The sequence below is a fragment of the Watersipora subatra genome, chromosome 9, assembly GCF_963576615.1.
Source record: "Watersipora subatra chromosome 9, tzWatSuba1.1, whole genome shotgun sequence".
Taxonomy (NCBI): domain Eukaryota; kingdom Metazoa; phylum Bryozoa; class Gymnolaemata; order Cheilostomatida; family Watersiporidae; genus Watersipora; species Watersipora subatra.
The window spans coordinates 3,683,431-3,709,890 of record NC_088716.1 but is presented as its reverse complement, the minus strand read 5'-3'; the positions used below and the strand labels follow the sequence as shown (position 1 = coordinate 3,709,890).

Here is a 26,460-nt window from a genome sequence, read left to right as displayed (position 1 = left end):
TTGTTTACTGTTATTGGAATATATTATGTTATCGATGATTGTTAAACATCAAAATTAAAATTGTATAAAATCAAAAATGAGATATGTTCATGACTGCTTATTGGAAAAATTGTCATATAGCAATATCTGTAATCAAATCGCCAGTTATGTAGAATAAAGAAGCCCTGTCGGTCATGTGGTTAGTTTATATTTGAGCCTCAAGACCAACAAATTTGAGTGATGTTAGAGTACAATATTGGGTATAAAAGCCTCGCCCCACATGGAATGCTAGAAACAAGCCACTTGGGTCAAGGTCATTGTATTGAACATCAGCGAGTCATTTCATTAAAGATGAACTTACACAAAATTTTAGTAGATTTTATCAGAAAATGTCAGTATTTTTCTATCATTTGCATTTGTTATTGATGTTTGAGGTGATCTGACTGTCAGGATGTTTCTAAACTAAAATTGATAAAACTTTATTGCGATTAAAATGCTCAGAAAAAAATACTTACGTAATGACATGACTAGTTGTTATTTTAATAGTTGCTATCAGATGTTGGGTTCAAGTAGAAGTATGATGCGTCTCTATTTTATCAGTCTCTGCAACTATAGACATCATAAGCGTACTCCCGCTTGATCTCAGCATTTTAATCGCGATCAAATTTTATCAATTTTAATCTTGAAACATCCTGGCAATCAGATCACCTCAAATATCAAAAAAAATTGTAAACGATAGAAAAATGTCACTACATTTCCTGATAAAATTGTCTACAAAACTCTGTGCAAGGTTATCTTTGAACAAAGGTTATTTTGACACGATAGTTTTATAGACTAGAACCAGTTTTATCAATAACCATAAAACAATGGAAGTCCTATCAATAGAAAGTAATATCAGTTCCAGCAGTTGATGGAAAGATGCAACTGTAATAGACATATCCAGACTCCACTAGTCACTGTGTGGAATGGGTAAGTACCAAATAGACTCATTCTTTCTGCATTCCTCTATATGCGGAAAGCCGACACGGCTAGAAAGTATTTTGCTACGTCTTACTTTCCATTCAGGGTCGCAATTGAGCTGAAAAGATTTGTCGAAACAGATCTCTATTTGAGCAAGGTACTGCCTTTCTCCATCCCAATCGCAACCTTCAAACCAATCAATAGCGGTAACAACAGGTGGAGAATAAAATTGCAGTGGCGACACATAGCCGCAGGTGACAGGTTTTGATGTAACAAATTTAATACACAGGAATATTTGACTATGGTAGCAGATAGAAGAGCCAGCTTCATCAATTCATGTTGTTTATAAGGTAAGACAGACAGCGCTTTGAACAAGCAAGACGGGCGCTGCCTGAATGCAGTATAAGGAAGTGATTTCAAAACTTGCTGAGGGGAAAGTAACTGTTTGCTAAACTTGTCATCCCGACTGCTTACATCGTTAAAGCAATTGCCTGGGTCTGACAGCTCGTGACAGGTGCCATGCCAGCCTCTTAAGTCTCACTGTTAAAGTAAACTATCTTATCATAAAGCATTACGAGAAACACAGTTATAATTACATTTCATGCGCTTTGAAGGAGCTGAACTGGAACAAGTATGACATATGAAGCAGGCAGTTACAAGGAGAGGTTTCATGACTGTTGAAATTGGCCAAACAACATAGCCTAGAATATTCAACAGAACCAAAGCTGCCCAAATGACAAGCCTTGGCACCAACACTGAGCAAGTTTACTTACCAAGGAGAACTTCCTCGTCATAAATTAATTTAGTGGCGGCTTCCAGCTGCTTATAGGAGTAGCTGCTGTCATTGCCTGGTGCAATGCTGTAAATAAAGAGTAAACAACACTATTCATGACTTGAAACAATAAAACATACTTAGCCAGATTTCCTCTTCATGTAAAATAGTTGGAATACAAGCATTTCTAAACTGCAACATAGTCGCTATGAACATGTAAAAAACTTTTTTAAAGATTGTACTACAGAAGATGTTTGACACTGCTATAGGTCAGGCAGCTGACGCACTTTCATTAGCATTCATTACCAATCAGCTCACCTCAACAATCAATAACCATCAGACGCTGCAAGCATGAGTGACCAGAACATATAGCTTAAAGGTAGAGAAAATATTTATATTGACAGTGTAAGTTAAATCAGTCATGTCTTACAGGCTGTAATCAATATTTTATACCGTGCGGTTTTATAACTTCAATAATGATTAAAATTGACCCTATTATGTGCTTCATGAGCTTCAAGCTGTTTGGCAATAATACCAGCGCAGTCTGTAAGAGAGGGACTAAAGGCGATCACTAGGAGTGAATAATAAAATTCCTATGCATTACTTCCTCCCACTGAAGCTAATTTACAACTAAACTACGTTCAGAGTTAATCCAGCCTAGTATTTGCCAAATGTTGAAACAGATTTTTATAAGAATACATTGCATTTTGTTTAGTTCGTTCCAGAGCCCAAATGGCTATAACAAAATAATTAAAGGTATTACATTACGTACAGCAGATATTACATTACGTACAGCAGGTATTACATTACGTACAGCAGGTATTACATTACGTACAGCAGATATTACATTACGTACAGCAGGTATTACATTACGTACAGCAGATATTACATTACGTACAGCAGATATTACATTACGTACAGCAGATATTACATTACGTACAGCAGATATTACATTACGTACAGAAGATATTACATTACGTACAGCAGATATTACATTACGTACAGCAGATATTACATTACGTACAGCAGGTATTACATTACATACAGCAGATACTACATTACGTACAGCAGGTATTACATTACATACAGCAGATACTACATTACGTACAGCAGATATTACATTACGTACAGCAGATATTACAATACTTACAGCAGATTATTGCATTATGAAAAAACTAAACAAAAAACACTAAAGTAAACACTAAATAAAACAGTAACCTGTTGTTACTCTCCTGACATGATCACAAGTATAGAGCTAGCACTGTGTAAGTTCAAAGGACGAGTAAGTAACATACGTACTCCAACCTACATTAGATATAGGTCAAGTCGACACATTTTTATTTCTACAAGCTTTGTAATGTTTTTAAAGTCAAACCGGATTTTTACTCTAAAGTGACTCGGTGTGAAATTATTGACACGTTAATATCAGATACCGTTTCACAGGTTCCTTTCAAGATAAACCACTCAAGGCCTATGTTGATAATTACAACATTATAACATTTAAAAACAACTGAGAAGGCTTAACAAGAAAAAAAAATTATATTCTGCAGATTACAAGCTGCAAGTACAAAAATATGCAGCCGAAAATGAGAATTGAGCAGTAGAAGGTGTGGAGTTACCGAAATAATTGTAAGGGACTCGAGAAAAGCGAAGATTACTCGTACTGAAATGGAGAAAGCAGAAAGTCAATCGTTGCAAAAAGTCAATCGCTGCAAAAAGTAACGCTTTAATTTTTAAAAAGACTTACTTTCACTTAAGTAAAAGAACTTGCGAAATGACATTTGTTATTTTGAAAGTCGATATCAGCTGTTGGGTTCAGGTTGAAGCATAAGTAAAAGTAAGTCGATAAAAAGTAATGCCGAGGATGAAGATTTCATGGGATTTTATCTACCAGATATCTGGAGTGACACGGATGGTTTGGATGAACTTCTTAGCATGTTATTTATGCTATGGTTATCGGAATAGCCTAAATATGTTGTGCTAACATATCAGTTAAGTTCTCAGTTGTGTCGTGTAGCAAACGCATACCAGTCAGCCTGTAGTTGCCTCGCTTCCATTTTAATAACAAAAACAAGATTCAAAATTTTTTTCGTAAAAGCAGTGTAGGAATTTGCGTTAAAAATCTATACTCGTGCTGCAGACTATCTGATTGAAAACGAACGAAATTTAGGGCAACGCCTGGCTTACTACTAGTAGTATATAGAAATAAAATCTTGTAACATAGCAATCTGTGGGTGTATCAAAAGCAGCCCAACCAATAGTGAGTGTCTTTGATGAGGACTAAGGCTATATTCAGAATATTGAAGAGGAGAGGAACATAAGGCTATTAAGCAGAAGCATACACTGAGTTAGCCAAAAGTATGTAGAGTAAGTGACAGTCAAACGTACTTGAAAGGATGAGCTCCAAGCTGTTCCAACAGGTTATACTTGGAGTTGAGCGCGAGGGCAAATTTGAAAAAATTATATGGTCCGTGCAGCATGCTGACGTTTGCTGCGCATGTCCCATGCTTGGACCATTCGTGCTCCCAGAATTCCCATGACGTTGCCTCAGGATTGACTACAACAGATACCCACCTAAGAATGCAAGGAACAAGAAACCATGAATTGTGAAGACTTGGCCTTCCCAATAAGCTGAAAGACAACTTGCAACTTGAGAAGTTCTATGGAAAATGGTTTTAGAAACCAGATGGATGACCATTAAAAGAACATGGAGCACTGATGATGTGATAGCCACCAGTCGGCTTAGGAAAACCTCCTATTGATAAAAAAGGTCGCTGAATTGATAGAATTTTATTCCAAAGCTCATCACTAAAGATCTCAAATTTAATTTATTACCAATAAAATAATTTTTTTAATTTGACAATAATAAAATAGACACAGAGAATGAGTAAAAAAGGCATCTAAAATCAATTGAGTAAAATCTATAGAGTAAAATCCATAAAGTAAAATCCATAGAGTAAAATGCATGGAGTAAAATCCATAGAGTAAAATCCATAGAGTAAAACCTATAGAGTAAAATCCATAGAGTAAAATCCATAGTCTATATATACTTTGAGCAGGCCTGATGTTTGCTGATACGTCTTTGTTTGTTAAGAAAATTTATAATCTTTTGCACCAAAGCTCTATTTAGATGGTCTGAGAGTTAAAGTGCACTAGAGTAATCCCTTGCTACTTCAGGGTTCAGCTTAAGCGCTGTCAGTACTTCACCAGTAAAAAAATATTAATTACAAATTATAGAGATTGGATAAAAATAATCAAACAAAAGTACGTAAAATACATAAATCTCTCTCATAATCTGGCCACCAGCTGAGTATTAGAGAGATTTATGTATTCCTGTAACTTCGCGAGCATTTGTGATAGCAGTCATCGCAGTTCGCTGTTTTTATTACACTGTGTAAAATATGTAAAGTGCTTGTAACATCCTTCATCATGCCTCTCAAACATCCTCGACCATGAAAAACATCCCTAAAAGTGGTTTTATTAGATGAGTTTATAAGTTCCCATTTCACGGATTTGGAATTTTCGTCTGGGTCGGCCGGCCCCGACTAACAGCGAAATTGAGTGATTACTGCACTGCAGCCACTAATGTGCTTTTAGATTTTTTAAATATACCCTAGCTGGGTTTGGGGTGATTGATTATCGAAAAAATATCTCTTTTGAAATGAACTACATGTATGTTGTAATCATTTCAATTAGTCTAGTGCTTGTCACATAGACTTGGAGTTATCCCCTATATGTTCCTTCTGACGAACAAATCAAAACGTTTTCAGCATACATCAAACTTATTTGCTAAATATAATATAATAATAATATTCATTATAAATATATTGTAATATAGGCATAAGGGTATTTCTAATATATAATAGTGCGCCGGTAGTCTAGTGTGCCATGAAAGATCGCCTGGTGTATCGATAAAGCGCAGAGAATAAGTTGCTGCACAAGTATTCAGAATTATTACAAGGTAGTTGATTGCCGCAGGTGTTAGAGTCGGTCTACCGAGATTAATGTCACGATTCTTGTTGAAAGTTGTTTTATTCTGACCTCTAACCCTGGCTTTAGACAGGCAGATGGACAGACAGACGCTTATTATGGTAAAGATGTATTTTTCTTTTACTTTATTTTACAATATAAAATATTTTTCTGTTTGTCTCTGCAGCATACACCTTGCTGTCGAGATTGATTGAAATTTACATTTAAGGTGTGCGTAACTAACCTGCCATAAAACTACCATAATCAGAGTGAAAGTGAAGAAGAACGTTGTCAATATAAACTAACAATACAACAGTTACTGTACTGTCATTACATTTAGAAGATAGGCTTAGCTTTTGTTCTTTTTTGAACACCAGAAAAAGGTCTTGTAACAGATTAGGCTATTGACATGTATTTAATGCTTTGCATAAATAAATAATAAATACAACAATAAATATAAATAATAATATAATATAATAAAACAATAAATAAAATACATGTGAAAGAATAGTAGAATTCGTATAACACAAGCATTCTCGAATCGGATTATTTACATTGTGGGGTACATCTACTGTACATCAATCACAACAAACGCTACCGTAATTTCCCTAAAAATACAAGGGGTATACAACTAAAATCAGAATGTCTCACATGTACGCAAGTGTGTTGCGAAACCAAAAAGCACACTTAGTCTTGTCTCTGCCTACCACTAAGATTATTACATGATATATGGTAGCATCTCACAATTCAGAGTCGGCCATTTGGCTCTCATTTCATCCAAGAGTGGATCAATCGTAGATTTGTTAAGCGACCAGGAATTATTACAGCCAGCGGGATAAGATTCATTTACGGAGGGCCACAGGCCATGAACAGTCCAACTCGAAATATTCTTGGGAAAAGCACATTCCTCCTGGTCCTGTCTGTAAGATAAGGCTATAGAATGCAATTCAAAAACATGTTGCGCTTCACAGCCTAGCAACTTCCTGTAATGATGGTCATATCAAATACAGCCATGTATTTTGGTGGATGCAACCAGTTTATGGTATTTCTCTCAATTTTAAATACGACTTTCATGCATTGTAATCCCTGAACCTTGAGAGAATTCAAGCAATGACAAACATTAAGCGAACACAACATCAACAGCGTGCTGTATCAATCTGTCAAACATCCAAATTCACAGACAAGAGCGGTAGTTAAATAGCTTTTAAAGTGGCAATTGTCCAAAAATTATCTACAGTGAAATGTTTGTGAGAAAAGTGCTGGCAGCATAAACATCGCTTTGTGTAAACTGAAAGCTGACACCTCAAACTCTCCGCAATAAAATAAAAGGGATTGAGAATAGAAACAAAGATAACTGGTTTCATCTGTTCCCCATATATATAGCCCATCCCATATATGTAGCCCATCCAATATATATATATATAGCCCATCCCATATATATAGCCCATCCAATATATGTAGCCCATCCAATATATATATATATATATATATATATATATATATATATATATATATATATATATATATATATATAGCCCATCCAATATATATAGCCCATCCAATATATATATAGCCCATCCCATATATATAGCCCATCCAATATATATATAGCCCATCCCATATATATAGCCCATCCAATATATATATAGCCCATCCCATATATATAGCCCATCCAATATATATATAGCCCATCCCATATATATAGCCCATCCAATATATATATAGCCCATCCCATATATATAGCCCATCCAATATATATATAGCCCATCCAATATATATATAGCCCATCCAATATATATATATATAGCCCATCCAATATATATAGCCCATCCAATATATATATAGCCCATCCAATATATATAGCCCATCCAATATATATAGCCCATCCAATATATATATAGCCCATCCAATATATATAGCCCATCCCATATATATAGCCCATCCAATATATATATATAGCCTATCCAATATATATAGCCCATCCAATATATATATATATAGCCTATCCAATATATATAGCCCATCCAATATATATATAGCCCATCCCATATATATAGCCCATCCAATATATATATATAGCCTATCCAATATATATAGCCCATCCAATATATATATATATATATATATATAGCCCATCCAATATATATAGCCCATCCAATATATATATAGCCCATCCAATATATATATATATATATATATATATAGCCCATCCAATATATATAGCCCATCCAATATATATAGCCCATCCAATATATATATAGCCCATCCAATATATATAGCCCATCCCATATATATAGCCCATCCAATATATATATATAGCCTATCCAATATATATAGCCCATCCAATATATATATATAGCCTATCCAATATATATAGCCCATCCAATATATATATATATAGCCTATCCAATATATATAGCCCATCCAATATATATAGCCCATCCAATATACATATATAGCCCATCCAATATATATAGCCCATCCAATATATATAGCCCATCCAATATATATAGCCCATCCAATATACAGTCAAACATGGATAACTCGAACTTCAAGGGACCGAGCAAAAGTGTTCGAATTATCAGAGCATTCAAGTTATCAGAGCACTGTCACAAGTCCATATATTTACTTATTTATTAGTAGATACATGTACATATACAAACTATAATATAAATCAAAAGCACAAATGGCTTGTTTCAAATTAAATGCTTCTAATGTAAAGTTTAAAACGTTTTCATGAAAAAGTATAGAGATTTTTCTATCACTTGAGATTGGTTTGTTGTTTGAGGTGATGTTATTGCCAGGACGTTTTTCAGATTGACATTGGCAAAACTTGATCGTTGTTGAAATGCTCAAAAGAAAAGACATTTTTTTCTTTTGGGGTATAACCCACGATCAATTTTGCCGTTTTTTCTTGAAATTTATGCAGATTACCTTACTTTACCTGGGATTCGTTAAGAGCAACACTCCGAGGCAGTTCAATTAGAAGTTGTACGAGGTTTTACGGTACATTCTATATCACTCACGCTTTTTTAATAGATACTTATTGAATGTACACACGTATTCTGTGTTTAGGTCAAACGATGAATAGTTTTTTGTAGCTCAGACAACGTATACGTTTAATTACAACATTTTTTAAGGCGTTTTAAACATTCAACATTCCGACGTTGATTCAACACGGAATCAACGTCGGAAAACTATTCATCACGGGCTAGCCGAGTCACGCACTCAAGGATTTTCGCCACGCACATACAAAACAACATGCGATTTTTGTTTTTATGTGCATGGCGAAAATTCTTGCGGGCGTGACCCGGCTAGCCCGTGCTATTCATCGTATCGCAGTATAAATCAAATTTCACCAAACTTTTAGAAAAGTCGTTGACAAAAATATTTTGCCGATGGTGGTAATAACGACGCTTATGAATTACGAAAAGATGAAGTTTACCTCTATGGCTTTGAATAAAGTGATTTTCTAAAGCGAAAACAACCGTTTCGGTAGCTGTTGGGCAAAAAAACAGTTCGAATTAACAGTGTTGAGTTCGAGTTATCTATAGCAATTTATCATTACGTGGGAACGGACCAAAGGAAATGTTCGAATTAACCATGTGTTCGAGCTATCCGTGGACGAGTTATCCATGTTTGACTGTATATATATATAGCCGATCCAATATATATAGCCCATCCAATATATATAGCCCATCCAATATATATAGCCCATCCAATATATATAGCCCATCCAATGTATATATAGCCCATCCAATGTATATATAGCCCATCCAATATATATAGCCCATCCAATATATATATAGCCCAACCAATATATATATAGCCCATCTGATATATATAGCCCATCCAATATATATAAAGCCCATCCGATATATATAGCCCATCCAATATATATATAGCCCATCCGATATATATAGCCCATCCGATATATATAGCCCATCCAATATATATAGCATATTCAATATATATAGCCCATCCAATATATATAGCCCATTCAATATATATAGCCCATTTCATATATATAGCCCATCCAATATATATAGCCCATTCAATATATATAGCCTATCCAATGTATGTAGCCCATCCAATATATATATATAGTCCATCCGATATATATATAGCCCATTCGATATATATAGCCCATCCGATATATATATAGCCCATCCGATAGATATAGCACATCCGATATATATAGCCCATCCGATACCCTACAGGATGAAAATATTCGTTGGGTATAAAAATTCGCGATTTCGCGAACAATCAATTCCGCGAATTATTAAATTCTGTGAATAATTAGTTCTATTTTTAATTACAAGGGAAAATAACTACTGCATCAAATTAAAAACTAGCTGCTAGGCTAGTTTTTAATATAAATACTAAACGTAGTTGAGTTCCAAAACATTTTTAAAATCATTGCCTGGGCTTTGAGCTAACACCATTGCCAATGCATCACATTTCTTTACAAAATTATTCAAGGTTGTCACAAGATATGCAGAATGGCGTCATCGCAAAAATAGCCGCTAGACAGAAGTACTAAACGTAGCCGAGTTCCAAAACTTCTTTAAAATCATCGCCGGGCTTCGAGTTTTATTGCCATTGCATCGAACTTCTTTACAAAATTATTCAAGGTTTTCACAAGTTATTCGGCATGGCTTCATCATCGCAAAAAATCTCTCCTAGTCTTTTTACATTGAAATCAACCCCATCAATCTCTAATACCGAAGTTGAGGACGATCATGATTCTGATCTGGACATTTTGGTATGTATTTGATTTGCAGTGCAGATACGTTTTTCCATAATTAACTGCATTAGTTAATTCTTTTGTTTAAAAACTGATCGCTGTCATTAAATACTTCAGCTATTGTTTTTTTTACTTCCGTAACACTTTAATATTTTTTTCTTTTTTGTGTTTACTGCAAATTGAGAATGAAACAACCTACTCCGATTACGAAAACTAGAGACAAGTAGTAATATTCATCAAGGCAGGAATATTGGCAGAGAAGCAACCAGTCAATCTAGACCCTCTTCATCCAGAGCCGTATAGTTTCACAGAGTCCCGCGACTAACAGAAGCGTATACGGGATCTCGCTCGATTCCAAACAAACAGGCCACGCCTACTATTTTTATATAAGTTATAATGGAGAGGTCGCAACATCAATCAACAAAAACTACTCCCATTAGCAGTCATTTTGAAATTGATTGTTGTATCATAAACCATCTGAAAGAAAACAAAATTTCCTACAAAAAGGTGCTAACAACGTTTTTGTAAAAACGTAAAGTAAATGCAAAAAAGAGCGGTATTGAGAGTGAGGTATGAATATTCCATTATAGATCAGTATGTCGATCGAGTTTGTTTGGAATCGGACGTTTTTGTTTCCGGTTTTGGTCGCGAGACTTTTTAAAGCTATATGACTCTGACAGTACAGAGCTGTATAACTTCACAGAGTTTTGCTGCTAACGAATGCGCATATCGAAGCTCGCACGGCTCCAAGCAAACAAGCCGCGCCCACTATTGTTTTATATAAGTTATAATGGAGATGCCGCAACACTAACCAACAAAAATTACTACCATTGGCAGTCCCTTTGAATTTGATTATTGTATTATACACCATTTGAAAAAGGACAAAATTCTCTACAAGAAACGACTAATGATTTTTTGTAACAAAGTAAAGTAAATGCAAAAGAGTGAGATGTTGAGAGCGAGGTAAGAATATTCCATTAGAGATCAGTATGTCGATCGGGTTTGTTTGGAATCGGACGTTTTTGTTTCCGGCTTTTGGTCACGGGACTCTGTGAAACTATACGACACTGTCTTCATCGACAACAACTCCTTGATATCGCTGCAGCAAACATGATTAAATTATATATTTTATTTCATGTATAGATATATTATAATTTATTACAAACTTGAGTGTACAAATAAAATATTTCAAATACAAATAAAATATTACAAACGATGAATGGAGTAAATACAAACAGTTTAGTCTATATGGCAGTTGTCTAAAGCAATAAAATTAAACTGATACTCTTGATAAGTGAATACTAGCGTGTGATGGTGCTCTCTGACTAGTTATTTTGGTAATAGCAGCTCTATATCGCTGTCACTGTCTTGGGTAGATGTTAGAGGCAATTCTCTCGCTACTACATGGCTGGTAAGGAAGTTATCATCAGAATTCTCTTCGTGGCTTACTATTGCAAAAGTTCTGCAGGTTGGCCAAAGATTTGTGCTAGTAAAGGCGTTTTTGTTTCTTTTTTAAAACAGATATATTCTCCTCGTAAGTAGCTGCGGTCACTTCTACCTCAATTTCCAGACTTCCCTGAATGATTGGTGATCTTCTAAGAATGACATATACCACCCTTGCAGTATTGTGCTTGCGTGTATGATGAAAAATCTCTCTCACACTAAAACAAATAATGAAGCGGTAGGGATGGAAAAAATAAATATTGCGTTTTACCGAAGAACCAAAGTAAAATTCAACTAATTTAGTAAATGGATTTGAAAAAACTCATTACTTACCACAAATTGTTGGTTCATCAAAGGCCTCCAAATCTATGAATATTCGTAAAAACCTCTGAACGCAGCAAAAAATTTATAGCTTAGCTGTCCCGCCTTAGCACGATCCACCCGTAGTTTTAAGCTAAATAGAAAACGAAACACGCAATGCGCGCATGCGTAGGGTAGACGTATTGGTAGACTCTATTGGTAGAGGTAATAGAGTTAACTCTTCATAGAGAGTAGCAGTTTTCAGCCGCAAATAAATTAATCTGCGAATATGCATGAAAAGGCAATTTTCGTGAAATATAACTCCGCGAATAAATTCATACTGTAGGGTATATATAGCCCATCCAATATATATATATAGCCCGTCCAATATATATAGCCCATCCAATATATATAGCCCATTCAATATATATAGCCCATCCAGTATAGCAAATTTCTAGAGGTGCAGTTTATCTAAAAACAACAGCAGCTTGGTCTCTAACTCTAACAGGAAGCTATGTGTACAGCAACTTTACAAATGATAAGAAATATGCAGAACCACTGACCCACCTGGTCCATATCAGTTGCGCTCACACCTGGAGGGTACAGAAATAAGAGCATAACCATTCAATTATTATTCACCTACCATAGAACATTCAAACACATACAAGAGATAACACCAGACACATACGGGTGACAACATCAGAGACATACAATGATAATTTCACAACTGCTTTTACGTTAATACAAATAATTTCTCAACAACTAACTTCGCAACTCTCTTTCAGTAGGCGCTCCTACCACGTAAGTAATCTGCTCCAGGAACGTTTACGGTATAGGGATTTTACGTTATAAGAACAGTAATATACAAGTGAATTGCCTAAATCGTTACAAGATTTTTCCAAACACCCCTTTAGCCATACAAAAAGAAAAAACCTAGACTTAATTTTTTTTAATTTGTGGGCTGTATCATAACTGTAGTATTATAGGTTTGCATCGACAACTTTTCTCGTTTTTTTTGTGTGAATTTTGCTGGTTTTATAGATAGTGATTGCAGTAATTTCCAATAAGCTGATGGGGACTGTACATCTTCGACTTCATTTACAACGATTTGGTTTCTTTTCTAAACAGCAAAGTTTATTCTGCAAAGTAAAACTAACCAAAAATATAAAAAGAGTGGTGTTCACCTGTTCATCATCTATCTGTATCCAGGGGTCAAGGTTAGGATAAAAAAGAACTTTCAACGATACTCCAACTAATGACATTCAGATTTTCAGACTGACGTCGTAACACCGGCACCAATCGATCGCCTTCAAGTATTTATGAACAATTGTGCAGCTACCTATTCTCTGTTTTGTCGACACGTCAGAAAATATATGACGATGAACTAGAATGTCACGAGACTTGTATATACAATAGATAGAGTGTTATACACACGCCGATTTTCTTTCGCAAGTGCGGCGAGATAGGTTACCATTCAAATTGAATTTGAGAGCTCGCCCAACTCAACATTTCACATTATATGGAATTTTTTACGTATTACGAAGCAAAAACTTCACATGAACTATTCAGATTATCTGAAATTTACGTTATAGGAGGTATACGTTATAGGAGGCATACGTTATAGGAGGCATACGTTATAGGAGGTATACGTTATAGGAGGTATACGTTATAGGAGGTATATGTTATAGGAGGCATATGTTATAGGAGGTATACGTTATAGGGGGTATACGTTATAGGAGCGCCAACAGTATATAGCTAATAACTTGGTACTTACATGCAGAAAGCTGCAGGCCATTGCTGAGCATACACATAGTGAGTGAAGTAGTACATTGCTGCCGGTTGAAACACAGACAGAACCAACAGAGTTGATAAAAGAAGTTGTGACATCTTATCCGGATAGGCTGAAAATAGAAGTGGCCAGTGACAGGATTAATAGTATCTTAATAGCTCTAGAGGAATCGAAGGGTCAGCTGATTGGGCACAAATAAAATTTGAGGTTTCAACATCACAAAAAATGAAACAACTTTTGCAGTGACCAAGAAGCTATACGTACATTACCCACTATGAAAAGTTAGACTTAAATCTGCTCAAATGCAACTTTGGAAGTCAAAGCACTCGAATTCCAGCCAAGATCGTAAGAGCAGTCATGCCTCGATATACGAGTGTCCTAGCTTATGACTAATTTGAAATACGAGCAAAATTCCAAGCAAGTTTTTGCCTTGCGATATGAGACAAATTTGAAATACGAGCATACAAGAGAGTTCTTGATGCGGCTGCTAGGTAGCCAAGTACGCGAGAGGCTGCTTACGAGAACAGCATCGCTCCGCCTTTCCCATCGGATCATAAAGGATGTGAAAAAGGCAGGCTAAAAGTGAAAGTGAGTCTGAATACGAGGCAAAAAGAGCCAAGCCGAGGATGGGAACGGCTCAATCCGTATTTAGTTATTTTATATAGGAAAATTGACTTTGAGATACAAGAAAACTCACACACAAGCTCAGCCCCAAACACATTAAACTTGTATGTTGAGGTAAGAATGCAGTCGCATTTCAACTTAAAAATACAGGCAACTACTAACATTACGGTTTGAACTGTGCAGGTTTAACAACCCAAGTTTTGTCCTAGCTCTTAACACATGACATTGTTTATATAACAACTTACTGCATTATGTATAGATATGAATTACTATACAGCTATTTGACTTGTTTTTTTACAATGGGGTTTCTTTTAAAGATATTTAGCTGTGAATATTATTATATGAAATGAATTTAGGTGAGAAGAATAGATTTTAGCACATTTTCAGACTAAATGTTCTAACATTTTAGTACAGGAAACACCAGTAATCTGAACTTTACTCAACTCCATTCATTTCAGCCAAAGTAATAATTTACCCAATTCATGTACAGTTCAGCCACTGACAGCTTTTGATGCCATTTTGTTTGTGTGGCTTCAAAACAAAATCCAAAAGCTTTCTAACCTAAAGCTTTTACTAAATCATAAAAGGAAAAACAACAAAAGATTTCAAGCCAAGAAGAGCATAAAAAGGCAAATGGCGTTCCTCATAACAACAAAAATGGTTATAATATTTGACCTCATCAACTAATCATCTTCAACTAGTAATTAAATGGGCTCGCTAAACTACAACCAGATCGAGTACTTCAGTCAACCAATCAACAGTTAAGTACTTGATGTTGTGGGTAATTAGAGAAGTTCGCAGTAGAACTAAATAGTAGAGTGCTTATTGTGTCATCACTAACTCCTAATACATAACATGCTCTTCATGAACTTCAGGGTTAGGAATATGAGTTAGCGATGGGACATCGATGGGAGTTTGGAAAAATTTGATATATGCAAAACTTTCTTATAAATGCTAGGCAGGAGATGAAGGCAGAACTGGAAACATATACATGTCACTGGAAACATATACATGTCACTAGAAACATATACATGTCACTGGAAACATATGTCACTATAAACATATACATGTTAATGGAAACATATACATGTTACTGGAAACATATACATGTCACTGGAAACATATACATGTCACTGGAAACATATACATGTCACTGGAAACATACATGTCACTGGAAACATATACATGTCACTGGAAACATACATGTATACATGTCACTGGAAACATATAATGTCACTGGAAACATATACATGTCACTATAAACATATACATGTTACTGGAAACATATACATGTTACTGGAAACATATACATGTCACTGGAAACATATACATGTCACCAAAACGTCTCAACTTCCCTCAACTCTTTGTATTGAGATGGCAATGCGAAGAGAAACATGTTATGGATGGAAACTTTACCAAACAAAAAAAATTATGTCACTGAAACATCCAGTGTCACAACATCGATGAATCATCTGGGTTAAACTCATATTCATTGATTGTCGAATATAAATGTATCATTTTATTACAAATATGACGTGTATTACATATAAAATTAAAATCATAAAAATATATGGCATAACATCGCAATTATTTTGTGGATCTGTAAAACCATGAAAACCGCGCATAAATTTATTTAATAACATTTAAATGTAAATAAACTAAAATTTGACATGCAACATTCTCAAAAAATACCCAAGAAAAACCAATAATAATCATCAAATGCCCCAAATCTTCTTTACTAGCTTATTAGAAACCATCTATCATCTCCAAACACTTGGTTCAAATGTTTTGGTCATCAATGGTATACCATATCTATGGTCACCCCAAAAGCAATGGGTTGACAAACTCTATCATGACAAACTCAGTCTTGCCTACTTTACCCTTACCAAACCAACCGCCAATTTCCTCGGTTCTTTATATACATTTTTGATAAAGGCAATAAAAAACTTTTCCAAAACCCAACTACCTCGACACATGATCGCCTATTTTAAATTCTAAAAAACACTGACTTGATAGTTGGTTCAGTCAACCAAAATAATTGATGAACTCTCACTAATATAGTTAAACTTTAGCGACCCAAAACAGTTTTGATGACCTTCTACCGCTGGTTCAAGATTGCTGACTTGCATGTGATCTAGAGAAGCTCCACAACTATACAGTAGCTTCAAAATCCTGACATTAGGCAACACTGTTGGTGAAATAGGTTTTCATTAAACAATTTAGGATCATTGGCTGAAGCATTTGTAACAGGATTTCAATCCTGCCTTAGAGTTACCATACTAACTAGTACTCCGTACAGTCTAGTTCGCCGTGAGAGATTGTCAGGTGTGTCGATAGAACACAGAGAATAAGATGTGCAGAAAAATATTCTAAAATGCGAAAAGGCGGATGATTAGCCCAAATGTTAGAGTGTCAGATAGCTAGGCCAAATGTTGCGAGTTTGAATTCTATACGAAGTGATTTATTATCCCAATATATGACTGTATCTTCGGACAAACGAACCGACTCTTATTATAGTAAAGACTAAATGAATGCCCAGCGTTGCCAAGGTAATAAAAGAGTCTTCCGAAAGAAATTTATTTAACATATATACAACCTTTATCATTCTAACTTTTAAACCTCCAGCATAAGAAAGAAAGGTGTTTCGGGCAGTTCAAATAAAATGAAAAAATAAGACAACTGTAAAGGTTTTAAGGTGTTTACATGTGAAACAATTAGCAAGTAATGGCTAGATAGTCCATTTTGCTACAATGATTACTATGAAAAATGATTAGATACTGATACAAATATTACGAGCAATCAGTACATAGAAGTGTGTGTGTAAAAAAGTTACTGTTGTACTATAAGCTATCTATCAAAGCTTTGAATACAATGCTACCAGTTACTCTCGATGCTGATACCTCTCGATACTGTTACAAATGTGTAGTAGTGAAGCCTGCAAGGGTAGATTGTAGGTTTAGCAATTGCCTTGAGAGAAACCGGAAATAGGAGTGTAACAGGACATTTAAAATAGCACATTTGAAAATTACAAATTAAACAAATAGGTATTGGATTTGAAAGAACTTGTTAAAAAAATTTAAAATAAAAACAAATGCTAAAAATAATATTAATATAAAATAATATTAATATTAATTATTATTGATAAAAAATACATATATATATATTTAGCTTGTAACCTGCAATCGCTATAACGATACCACAGATAAGACAGCATTAGTCATAAGAATGACTTAGCCTTGTGGTTAGGTGTGCATGTTTGTGAGCTTACAGTTGAAGCCGTCGCGGGTTCAAATCCTCTGAGAAGAGGTTTTTTTCATTATTAAAACTTTATCATTATAACTGGACGGATGAACAACTCTAAGATTTATATACATGTACATGCAGATCAGTCAAATGAATCTAATCAAATTCTCCCTATGACATACAAATTGAACTTCCTTGTTCATTGTTGAAAATACTCGATATTAAAAGGCGCAGAATTCTGTGAAGATAGTATAAATGAAAGAATAACATTGGCCATAAAAGTTGTGGATCACCAATTATCGTTCATAGGTAAAACTGTGTAATTATAATGAGGTTAAAATAACAACTCTCTGACATGAGTCGAGTACATTTCAATGTCTCATTATAGCATGTTGTTTTATAACCCAGGAAAAATTCTGTCAAGGACGCTATGTATCTTGTCAGCCTTCTTCAATAAGATGAATTTCTGAATGCCAAGGCTGTTCACCTACGGATGAACTGTAGCTACTCATTGTTCTAGATCCTTGTAAACCTGCTAAGCTTTTTCTTGTAGTCCTTGGGTTTGTCCTTCGCTCAATTGATATACTTGCTGACATATATATATACATGTATATGACAGCATATATATATATATATACTAGCTGCATTACCCGTCTACAGGAATAGATTCACGCGCAGCATAAGGTTTATTGAGAGTTGTCTTTCATACTGTAAAACAACTCCAAATATGCAGTTACATCTCCATCTCTCCCTCTTTCCCCTCTCTCCTTCTCCCTCTTTTTCCTCTCTCTCTCTCCCTCCCTCTTTCTCTCCCTCTTTCTCTCCCCCCCCCCTCTCCTCCTCGCTCTCCCTCTCCTTCTCTCCCTCTTTCCCCTCCCTCCGTCTCTCCCCTCTCCCTCCCTCTTCCCCCTCTCTCTCCCTCTCTCCGTCTCTCCCCTCTCTCCGTCTCTCCCCTCTCTCTCTCTCCCCCTCCCTCTCCTCCTCGCTCTCTCTCTCCTTCTCTCCCTCCCTCCCCTCTCTCCCTCTCCCTCTCTCTCTCCTTCTCTCCCTCTTTCCCCTCTCTCCGTCTCTCCCCTCTCTCCCTCCCTCCCTCTTCCCCCTCTCCCTCTCTCTCCCCCTCTCCCCTCTCTCTCCCTCTCTCTCCCTCTCTCTCCCCCCTCCCTCTCTCTCTCCGTCTCTCCCTCCCCTCTCTCCCTCCCCTCTCTCTCTCCCTCTCTCTCTCTCCCCCCCTCTCTTCCTCGCTCTCCCTCTCCCCCTTCTCTCTACCCCCTCCCCTCCTCGCTCTCCCTCTCTCTCTTTCTCTCCCTCTCTCTCTCCCTTAGTTCAACGCAACACATGCTGATAGACAACATTTTTGGTTTTTCTGTCGGGCGTATGAAGAAACAGTTTTCGGCGTGTGCCTACTTTTGAGCAGGCGACGTATAGCTGGTCATGGCTGATGCAGGGTGACAGTAAGTCGATAGCAGCTGCTCTCTTTTCACAATAGCGTATCACAACGCTCGGAGTACTCGTGAAAGTTCTGTAATAGTAAGTTACAGTAGGCCTACTCGTAGCTGGAAAAAAATTAGTAACTCGGCTGCTGAAGGAAATGAACATGACCCACTATCACGAACAGCGGCAAATCCAACGTTATTAAGTAGTGGAGATAAGAGAATTTAAATATCTACTATATATGTAAATGTATGTAAATATAAGATAGTGGAGAATAACTGATACTTGCAATCTTGCACGATAAATCTTACAGCAATCTTACAAATGTTTGTTGTAAAATGTGAAAATAATTACGAAAAACCAACTGGTTAGATTTAACAGGAAAGGTGTGTAAGCTAATACATCTAGCTGTACAACCCAGCGTTGCCCGGGTAATAAAAAAAACACTGAACAAAAAATTGATTTGTATTTAACATATAACAACATTTGCCATTTTACCTAAAACAACTGTGAAGGGTTTCAAATTTACTTTGTCAAACTACTTTTAAACTTCATATAATGACAAAAAAGGTTTCGTGCAGGTCAAATAATCTTTAAAAATAAAACGTCTATAAAGGGTTTAGATGTAACAGTGAAATAATTAGCAAGTAATAGCTAAATCGAGTCTGTTTTGCTACGATTACAATATGAGATGATTCGGTAATGATACAAACTGAGAAAACAAAATAACATTCGTGAATATGTTGAATTAATAATAACAATTCTTGCATAAGTGTGTATAAAAAAGTTACTGTTCCACCAACAGATATCCACCAAAACTCTGAATACGACGATACTGCTACAACGATATGTTATGTAAAAGTAAATTGTTGTAGTGTCTTTGTCTGATCGAAGGTGAGAGAATATAGATGTTACTCCTACTCGAGATAATACATTATTGTCCGCGTGAAAAGTAGTGACCTTAACAGCGATTTAGCAATTGAACCTTAAGAAAAGCCAGAAATAGAGGTTCACAAAAACGGCATCGTGTTTCATAGAATTAATAAAACTTAGTCGCCAAATTCTAATATCGAGAGAGTCTATTGTCGATATCGTTTTGCCGAAAACAAATTAGCCCTAATACTTCGAGGACAAAAAAGCATCGCGTGTCATGTAGCTAAAAGAAAGCCGTAGTTGTCATTATTACGTCATTTTGGGGTGAAAACGGCAAACGATGAATAGGTTATGAGGCGCAATAACCGGAGAATCCCGTTAACGCGCCCTAGATACCTAGTAGCGGCTAATAGTCGGAAAAGTACGGTACTCTATAAGGCGGACACTCACACACACACACACAACGATTGCCGTTTATATAGTAGATATATATATATATATATATAGTAGATATATATATATATATATATATGCAAAGCTCATCACTTTTGTGATTTGAGCACTCTGGTGCCAGCACATTGACTTTCTTAAAGTCTGCGAGGCAACTTAGTTATTTCGTGGCAGGAAGTCAACTCTCATTGGTAATGGGATTTGTGTCCCTTGCCTAAGCTCTGAGCTGCACTGATGAGGCTTCAATAGCCGAAACAGTACTGTCTGTAGCATGAGTATATGCTCCCTTACTTCGGTTTGGTTGAGCACTCTGTGAGAGGTGCGGCACTATTAGCCTTTGTGCAAAGCTCATCACTTTTGTGATTTGAGCATTCTGGTGCCAGCACATTGACTTTCTTAAAGTCTGCGAGGCAACTTAGTTGTTTCGTGACAGGAAGTCAACTCTCATTGGTAATGGGATTTGTGTCCCTTGCCTAAGCTGTGAGCTGCACTGATGAGGCTTCAATAGCCGAAACAGTACTGTCTGTAGCATGAGTATATATATACAGTCAAACATGGATAACTCGAACTTCAAGGGACCGAGCAAAAGTGTTCGAATTATCAGAGCATTCAAGTTATCAGAGCACTGTCACAAGTCCATATATTTACTTATTTATTAGTAGATACATGTACATATACAAACTATAATATAAATCAAAAGCACAAATGGCTTGTTTCAAATTAAATGCTTCTAATGTCAAGTTTAAAACGTTTTCATGAAAAAGTATAGAGATTTTTCTATCACTTGAGATTGGTTTGTTGTTTGAGGTGATGTTATTGCCAGGACGTTTTTCAGATTGACATTGGCAAAACTTGATCGTTGTTGAAATGCTCAAAAGAAAAGACATTTTTTTCTTTTGGGGTTTTACCCACGATCAATTTTGCCGTTTTTTCTTGAAGTTTATGCAGATTACCTTACTTTACCTGGGATTCGTTAAGAGCAACACTCCGCGGTAGTTCAATTAGAAGTTTTACGAGGTTTTACGGTACATTCTATATCACTCACGCTTTTTTAATAGATACTTATTGAATGTACACACGTATTCTGTGTTTAGGTCAAACGATGAATAGTTTTTTGTAGCTCAGACAACGTGTACGTTTAATTACAACATTTTTTTAAAGACGTTTTAAACATTCAACATTCCGACGTTGATTCAACACGGAATCAACGTCGGAAAACTATTCATCACGGGCTAGCCGAGTCACGCACTCAAGGATTTTCGCCACGCACATACAAAACAACATGCGATTTTTGTTTTGTATGTGCGTGGCGAAAATTCTTGCACGCGTGACCCGGCTAGCCCGTGCTATTCATCGTATCGCAGTATAAATCAAATTTCACCAAACTTTTAGAAAAGTCGTTGACAAAAATATTTTGCCGATGGTGGTAATAACGACGCTTATGAATTACGAAAAGATGGAGTTTACCTCTATGGCTTTGAATAAAGTGATTTTATAAAGCGAAAACAACCGTTTCGGTAGCTGTTGGGCAAAAAAACAGTTCGAATTAACAGTGTTGAGTTCGAGTTATCTATAGCAATTTATCATTACGTGGGAACGGACCAAAGGAAATGTTCGAATTAACCATGTGTTCGAGCTATCCGTGGACGAGTTATCCATGTTTGACTGTATATATATATATATATATATATATCAGGAAACGCATACACTGAGCGGCATAATCATGTCGCAGGTGTTGTGTATAGAAGTCTATGTGATGAGTATGGCCCTAATAAACCACAACACTGGTGGGAAGCTCCTGGTAAGGTCAATGAAAATGACCACGCTAAGACCCTCTGGGACTTCTACATCCGAACTGACAAGCATGTCCTAGCAAACCAACCAGATATTGTGGTGGTAGACAAGGAGAACAAGAGGGCTACTATAATAGATATAGCAGTACCCAATGACTACAATATAGCCAGCAAAGAAAAAGAAAAGGTAGAGAAATATCTCCCTCTTGGAGAAGAGATTGAAAAATGCTGGAATGTAAGAACAACTGTAATTCCAGTAGTCATTGGGGCACTGGGTGCAATAACACCGGCGCATAAAATGTGGCTTGCCCAAATACCAACAACAATCAACTCAGGTGAATTGCAGAAAAGTGCGCTATTGGGAACAGCTAAGATCTTGAGGCGAGTGCTCAAACTCCCAGGTCTCTGGTAGGAGACTCGAGTTAGAGCAGAATTTACCACTCATACGGGTTAATCGGGGTGAAGAAACAAATTTATATATATATATATATATGTATGTATATATATATATATATGACCAAGCAACTTGACCAATGACAGCATATATATATATATATATATATATATATATATATATATATATATATATATATATATATATATATATATATATATATATATGCTGTCATTGGTCATGTTGCTTGGTTCTCTCTTGTTCACCTTTGACCACATATTTTTCTTCAATATTACTCTTTAACAGACCCATAGCTTAAAAGCTTTGCGGTTGAGTGACTTGGGACCTGGTAATCCCGTGACTTGGGACCTGGTAATCCCGTGACTTGGGACCTGGTAATCCCGTGACTTGGGACCTGGTAATCCCGTGACTTGGGACCTGGTAATCCCGTGACTTGGGACCTGGTAATCCCGACAATGAGTGATGAACTTGCAGAAATTCACAAAATTGTGCAAGGAACCATTACTAGTAAATTACTAGTAAAACTATATAATAATTTCCACAATTAACCAGCCTATTACACAGATATTTCTAAAGCTTCTATATAACAGTCATATGCTACTCAAACTAATGATACAATAAAACAAGCTCTTGGGATATCTTACCTAACGTTACCTTACGCTACCGTTATCTATGTTACCTACAGTAATAAAATGCTATGAAATATACACAAGATGTTACAAATCAACAATTCTACAAAATGTGTTTGTCCATAACTTTTTAGTGTTTCGCTCAATGTAGTCCAGTCACAGTTATTTGATTTTGCTGTAATATAGATCTCACTTTGTATTTTCGCTTGCAAATTCCTAGTACATACTCTTTTCAAGAAGCTATCAATTGTTTTCAATGATTATATGCGCTTACGTAGCAATATTCATGCTCTTTAAATTAATTTCAAAATTAATTTCAAAATTAATTTAATTAAAAAGTTTATTTATATTTATCTATGATGCTTTTGTTGTCTTCGCTGCGACTATCTGCTTTTGATTTGGCTTTGACATGGCTCTGTTGGTAGCTACCAAATCATGAATGCTAAAAGATGTGTCAGTGATAATTGATTTGCGTGGATAGTTATTACACCATTGCGATGATTGGAGAATTTTTTGTTGAGGCCAGACAGTGCACGGTCTCAGAGATTTCAATAAGTTCTTTGCGACTAGATTGCGTTAGAAGCTGCTAGCTTAGATAAAATAGTATTTAATCCATCCGCTGTTTGTGGGATGCCATATAAACGTTTCCCACTCACAACATACTACTTACTGATTGATGTCAGTAGATCATTACTACAAAGTCTAAATTCACACAATAGTAATATATATAAATAGTTATCTAAATAAATTAGTACATACCGAATACTATGTTTCATCCCCTGTCAAGTATTAGTTGTTGGAAGAACAACTAATACTTGCCAACTGATACTAATATAAACCAAACAAGGTAAAATTGTCATTCTTGACAGCTATTACACAAGTTAAAAATCTGTGATGGGTTTACTCTAGCTTATAATTTAATTCAGGACAAATCGAGTGTATTTCATACGTTTAACTACGTTCCCATTTTTATACACCCCTAGTAATCATATTTCCCGCTCTTTTCTATTCTCTTTGTGTGTAAGACAATACCTATTATATTCAACTATTATGTATTATACTTAACGCAATTAACCATTATATCCTTTGTTGTAAACTATTATAAAAAGCCAAGTTGACAGTAATAAAGCAAATAATCCCTGGTATCTCAACTGGTAATGGTAATATCACACTTTACGTATGAGCGATAGGTATTGGAAAAGTTACCAGCCAGTATAAATAACCAGGGTTGGCAAAAATATCGATATTTTTAAAAATATCATTTCACTGATATATATCGTGATATTTATTGATATTTCTGATAATTATTGATATTTATGATATTTTTTAAACGAATGACATTTTTGAAAAAAATTTAAAGCTATATTGAACTTGCATGGCGTTTACATTGTGATTGATGTATTTCATAGGTTGTATGGGACCAGTCAGCAATGTTTAATACCAAACACTTGATTTATTGTAGGCCTAGTATATCAATAATATTTATAAATATGAAAATTTTCGTCAAACATTGGATTGGAAATAATGACATGAATGCAAAGTGCAAACAAAATAGTGCAAATAGTAAATACACACTATGATTATCCATGCATGTTTTAATGTCTACTTTTGTCTAGTTTAGGTATTTGTAAACAAACACTAGCTTGCCAGCCTTCACCACACCGAGACAATTTCTCAACTTGCTGTGAACCAGTCTACATGATAAAAACACACACTCAACACTAGCAGTCAGAGTTACATCATCATATTCATAGGTTTTATACTGAGCCATAATCTTTTGAAGCTATTCATTGAAAGATTTTTACAGAAAATGATGAGATGAGTTACTCTGTCATCTCAGTGAGTCAGTGTAATGTGCTTACAATTCTGTTTCTGGGTGTCAGATTGTTCAATTCAAAATCATGGGTTATGAAGTTCAAAGGGTTTTTAGCAGGCTGGTCTTCAAGTAAGGCAATAAAATATAACAGTTTAACATGAGACGAGATAATCAGGTTAGGGAGATAGCACTGGGATGAAGGAATACAATTTAGATCTGAAAAACTCTTCTCAACTCAAACACTAATTGGTCTAGCCAATGTCACCTCCTTGGTCTGGCTGTCTTTGTTTGTCTGTGTTGGGTAAGCCTAATAGGCCCCTATGCAAGTATTTGATGATTTTATATATTATTTAGCTTTTTAGACTGTTAGCAATAGTTGTAAGGTGAAAACGGAATGATAAAATGGATATTTTTCAAAAATATCGATTTTTGACCCAAAAATATCATATCTATCGGCGATATATATCGATGATATACGTATATCAAGCGATATATATCAAACCAACCCTGTAAATAACACATAATGAATAATAAAAGACACAGCCAAGTCACCATCATATAATCAGGCTATTGAAGGTCTGGACTATCCATATTCTGCACCACATATCCATATTGCTGGGTGATGAACATTGAACACATCCGGAACAAGTCATTATTTTCAATAGCCCAAAATATAACTTTAAAAACTATATATGTACTAGATATCTATCTATGTTTTTGAGTATAATATCATTTAATTTAATTATAAACATATCACGTCAACTATCTCTTGTCCAAAAACATTTAGGTTGAAGCAATGATATACAGCCTCCCTGTGGGGGCTGTATATCATTGTTTCAAGCAACAACTTGATGAAATAAAAAGGTTCTGAAATGACAGATAATAAACTACCTTACGATAAATGATTACTACGGTCAATTGTTGAAGCCTCTCCGCTCGCGTCGCAGTCTATAATAAGAGTGTATGTTCACTTTTACCGTATTTCTTATCAATCATGGGATCCTTTTCCCGCTATGTGACGAACTGTAGGGGAGCAAAAGGTCGTAACCATTGAACTAAAAACATTGAACAAAAAAAATGGGTTTTAAGTTCAATGGGTCGTAATATACAAGCATAACAATGTATATAGTCGTTGTTCAGCAGCCTATGATCTATGTTAAAATCCGAATTTTACTGAGGCGGCTAAATTAGGGAGACAACTCTTTCTAATAAAGTATTTTATCTACC

At 35.7% G+C, this 26,460-nt stretch overlaps 1 protein-coding gene across 3 annotated transcripts; it reads right to left on the bottom strand.

Annotated features, from left to right (window-relative positions):
- On the bottom strand, positions 1 to 26,326 carry LOC137403801 (ribonuclease Oy-like). 3 transcript variants are annotated; one of them, XM_068089852.1, is made up of 6 exons: positions 26,211 to 26,326; positions 13,945 to 14,071; positions 6,425 to 6,600; positions 4,100 to 4,268; positions 1,713 to 1,798; positions 1 to 1,125 (listed from the first exon to the last, which is right to left on the bottom strand). In XM_068089852.1, the coding sequence occupies exons 1-6, from the start codon at positions 26,227 to 26,229 to the stop codon at positions 929 to 931; spliced, it is 774 nt and encodes a 257-aa protein (XP_067945953.1). In that variant the 5' UTR covers positions 26,230 to 26,326; the 3' UTR covers positions 1 to 928. The 3 variants fall into 3 exon arrangements, with proteins under 3 accessions (XP_067945953.1, XP_067945955.1, XP_067945956.1); XM_068089854.1 differs by having other exon boundaries at positions 26,125 to 26,263; XM_068089855.1 differs by having other exon boundaries at positions 26,130 to 26,254.
- Between the last annotated feature and the right edge of the window lie 134 nt (positions 26,327 to 26,460).

Excerpts from the sequence above, each read along its gene's own strand:
- LOC137403801 (XM_068089852.1), bottom strand. Across the intron at positions 1,799-4,099 it reads CTTGGAGCTCATCCTTTCAA|CATTGCACCAGGCAATGACA; the intron begins GTACGTTTGACT and ends CTTTATTTACAG. Across the intron at positions 1,126-1,712 it reads TGACGAGGAAGTTCTCCTTG|GTTGCGATTGGGATGGAGAA; the intron begins GTAAGTAAACTT and ends ATTGGTTTGAAG.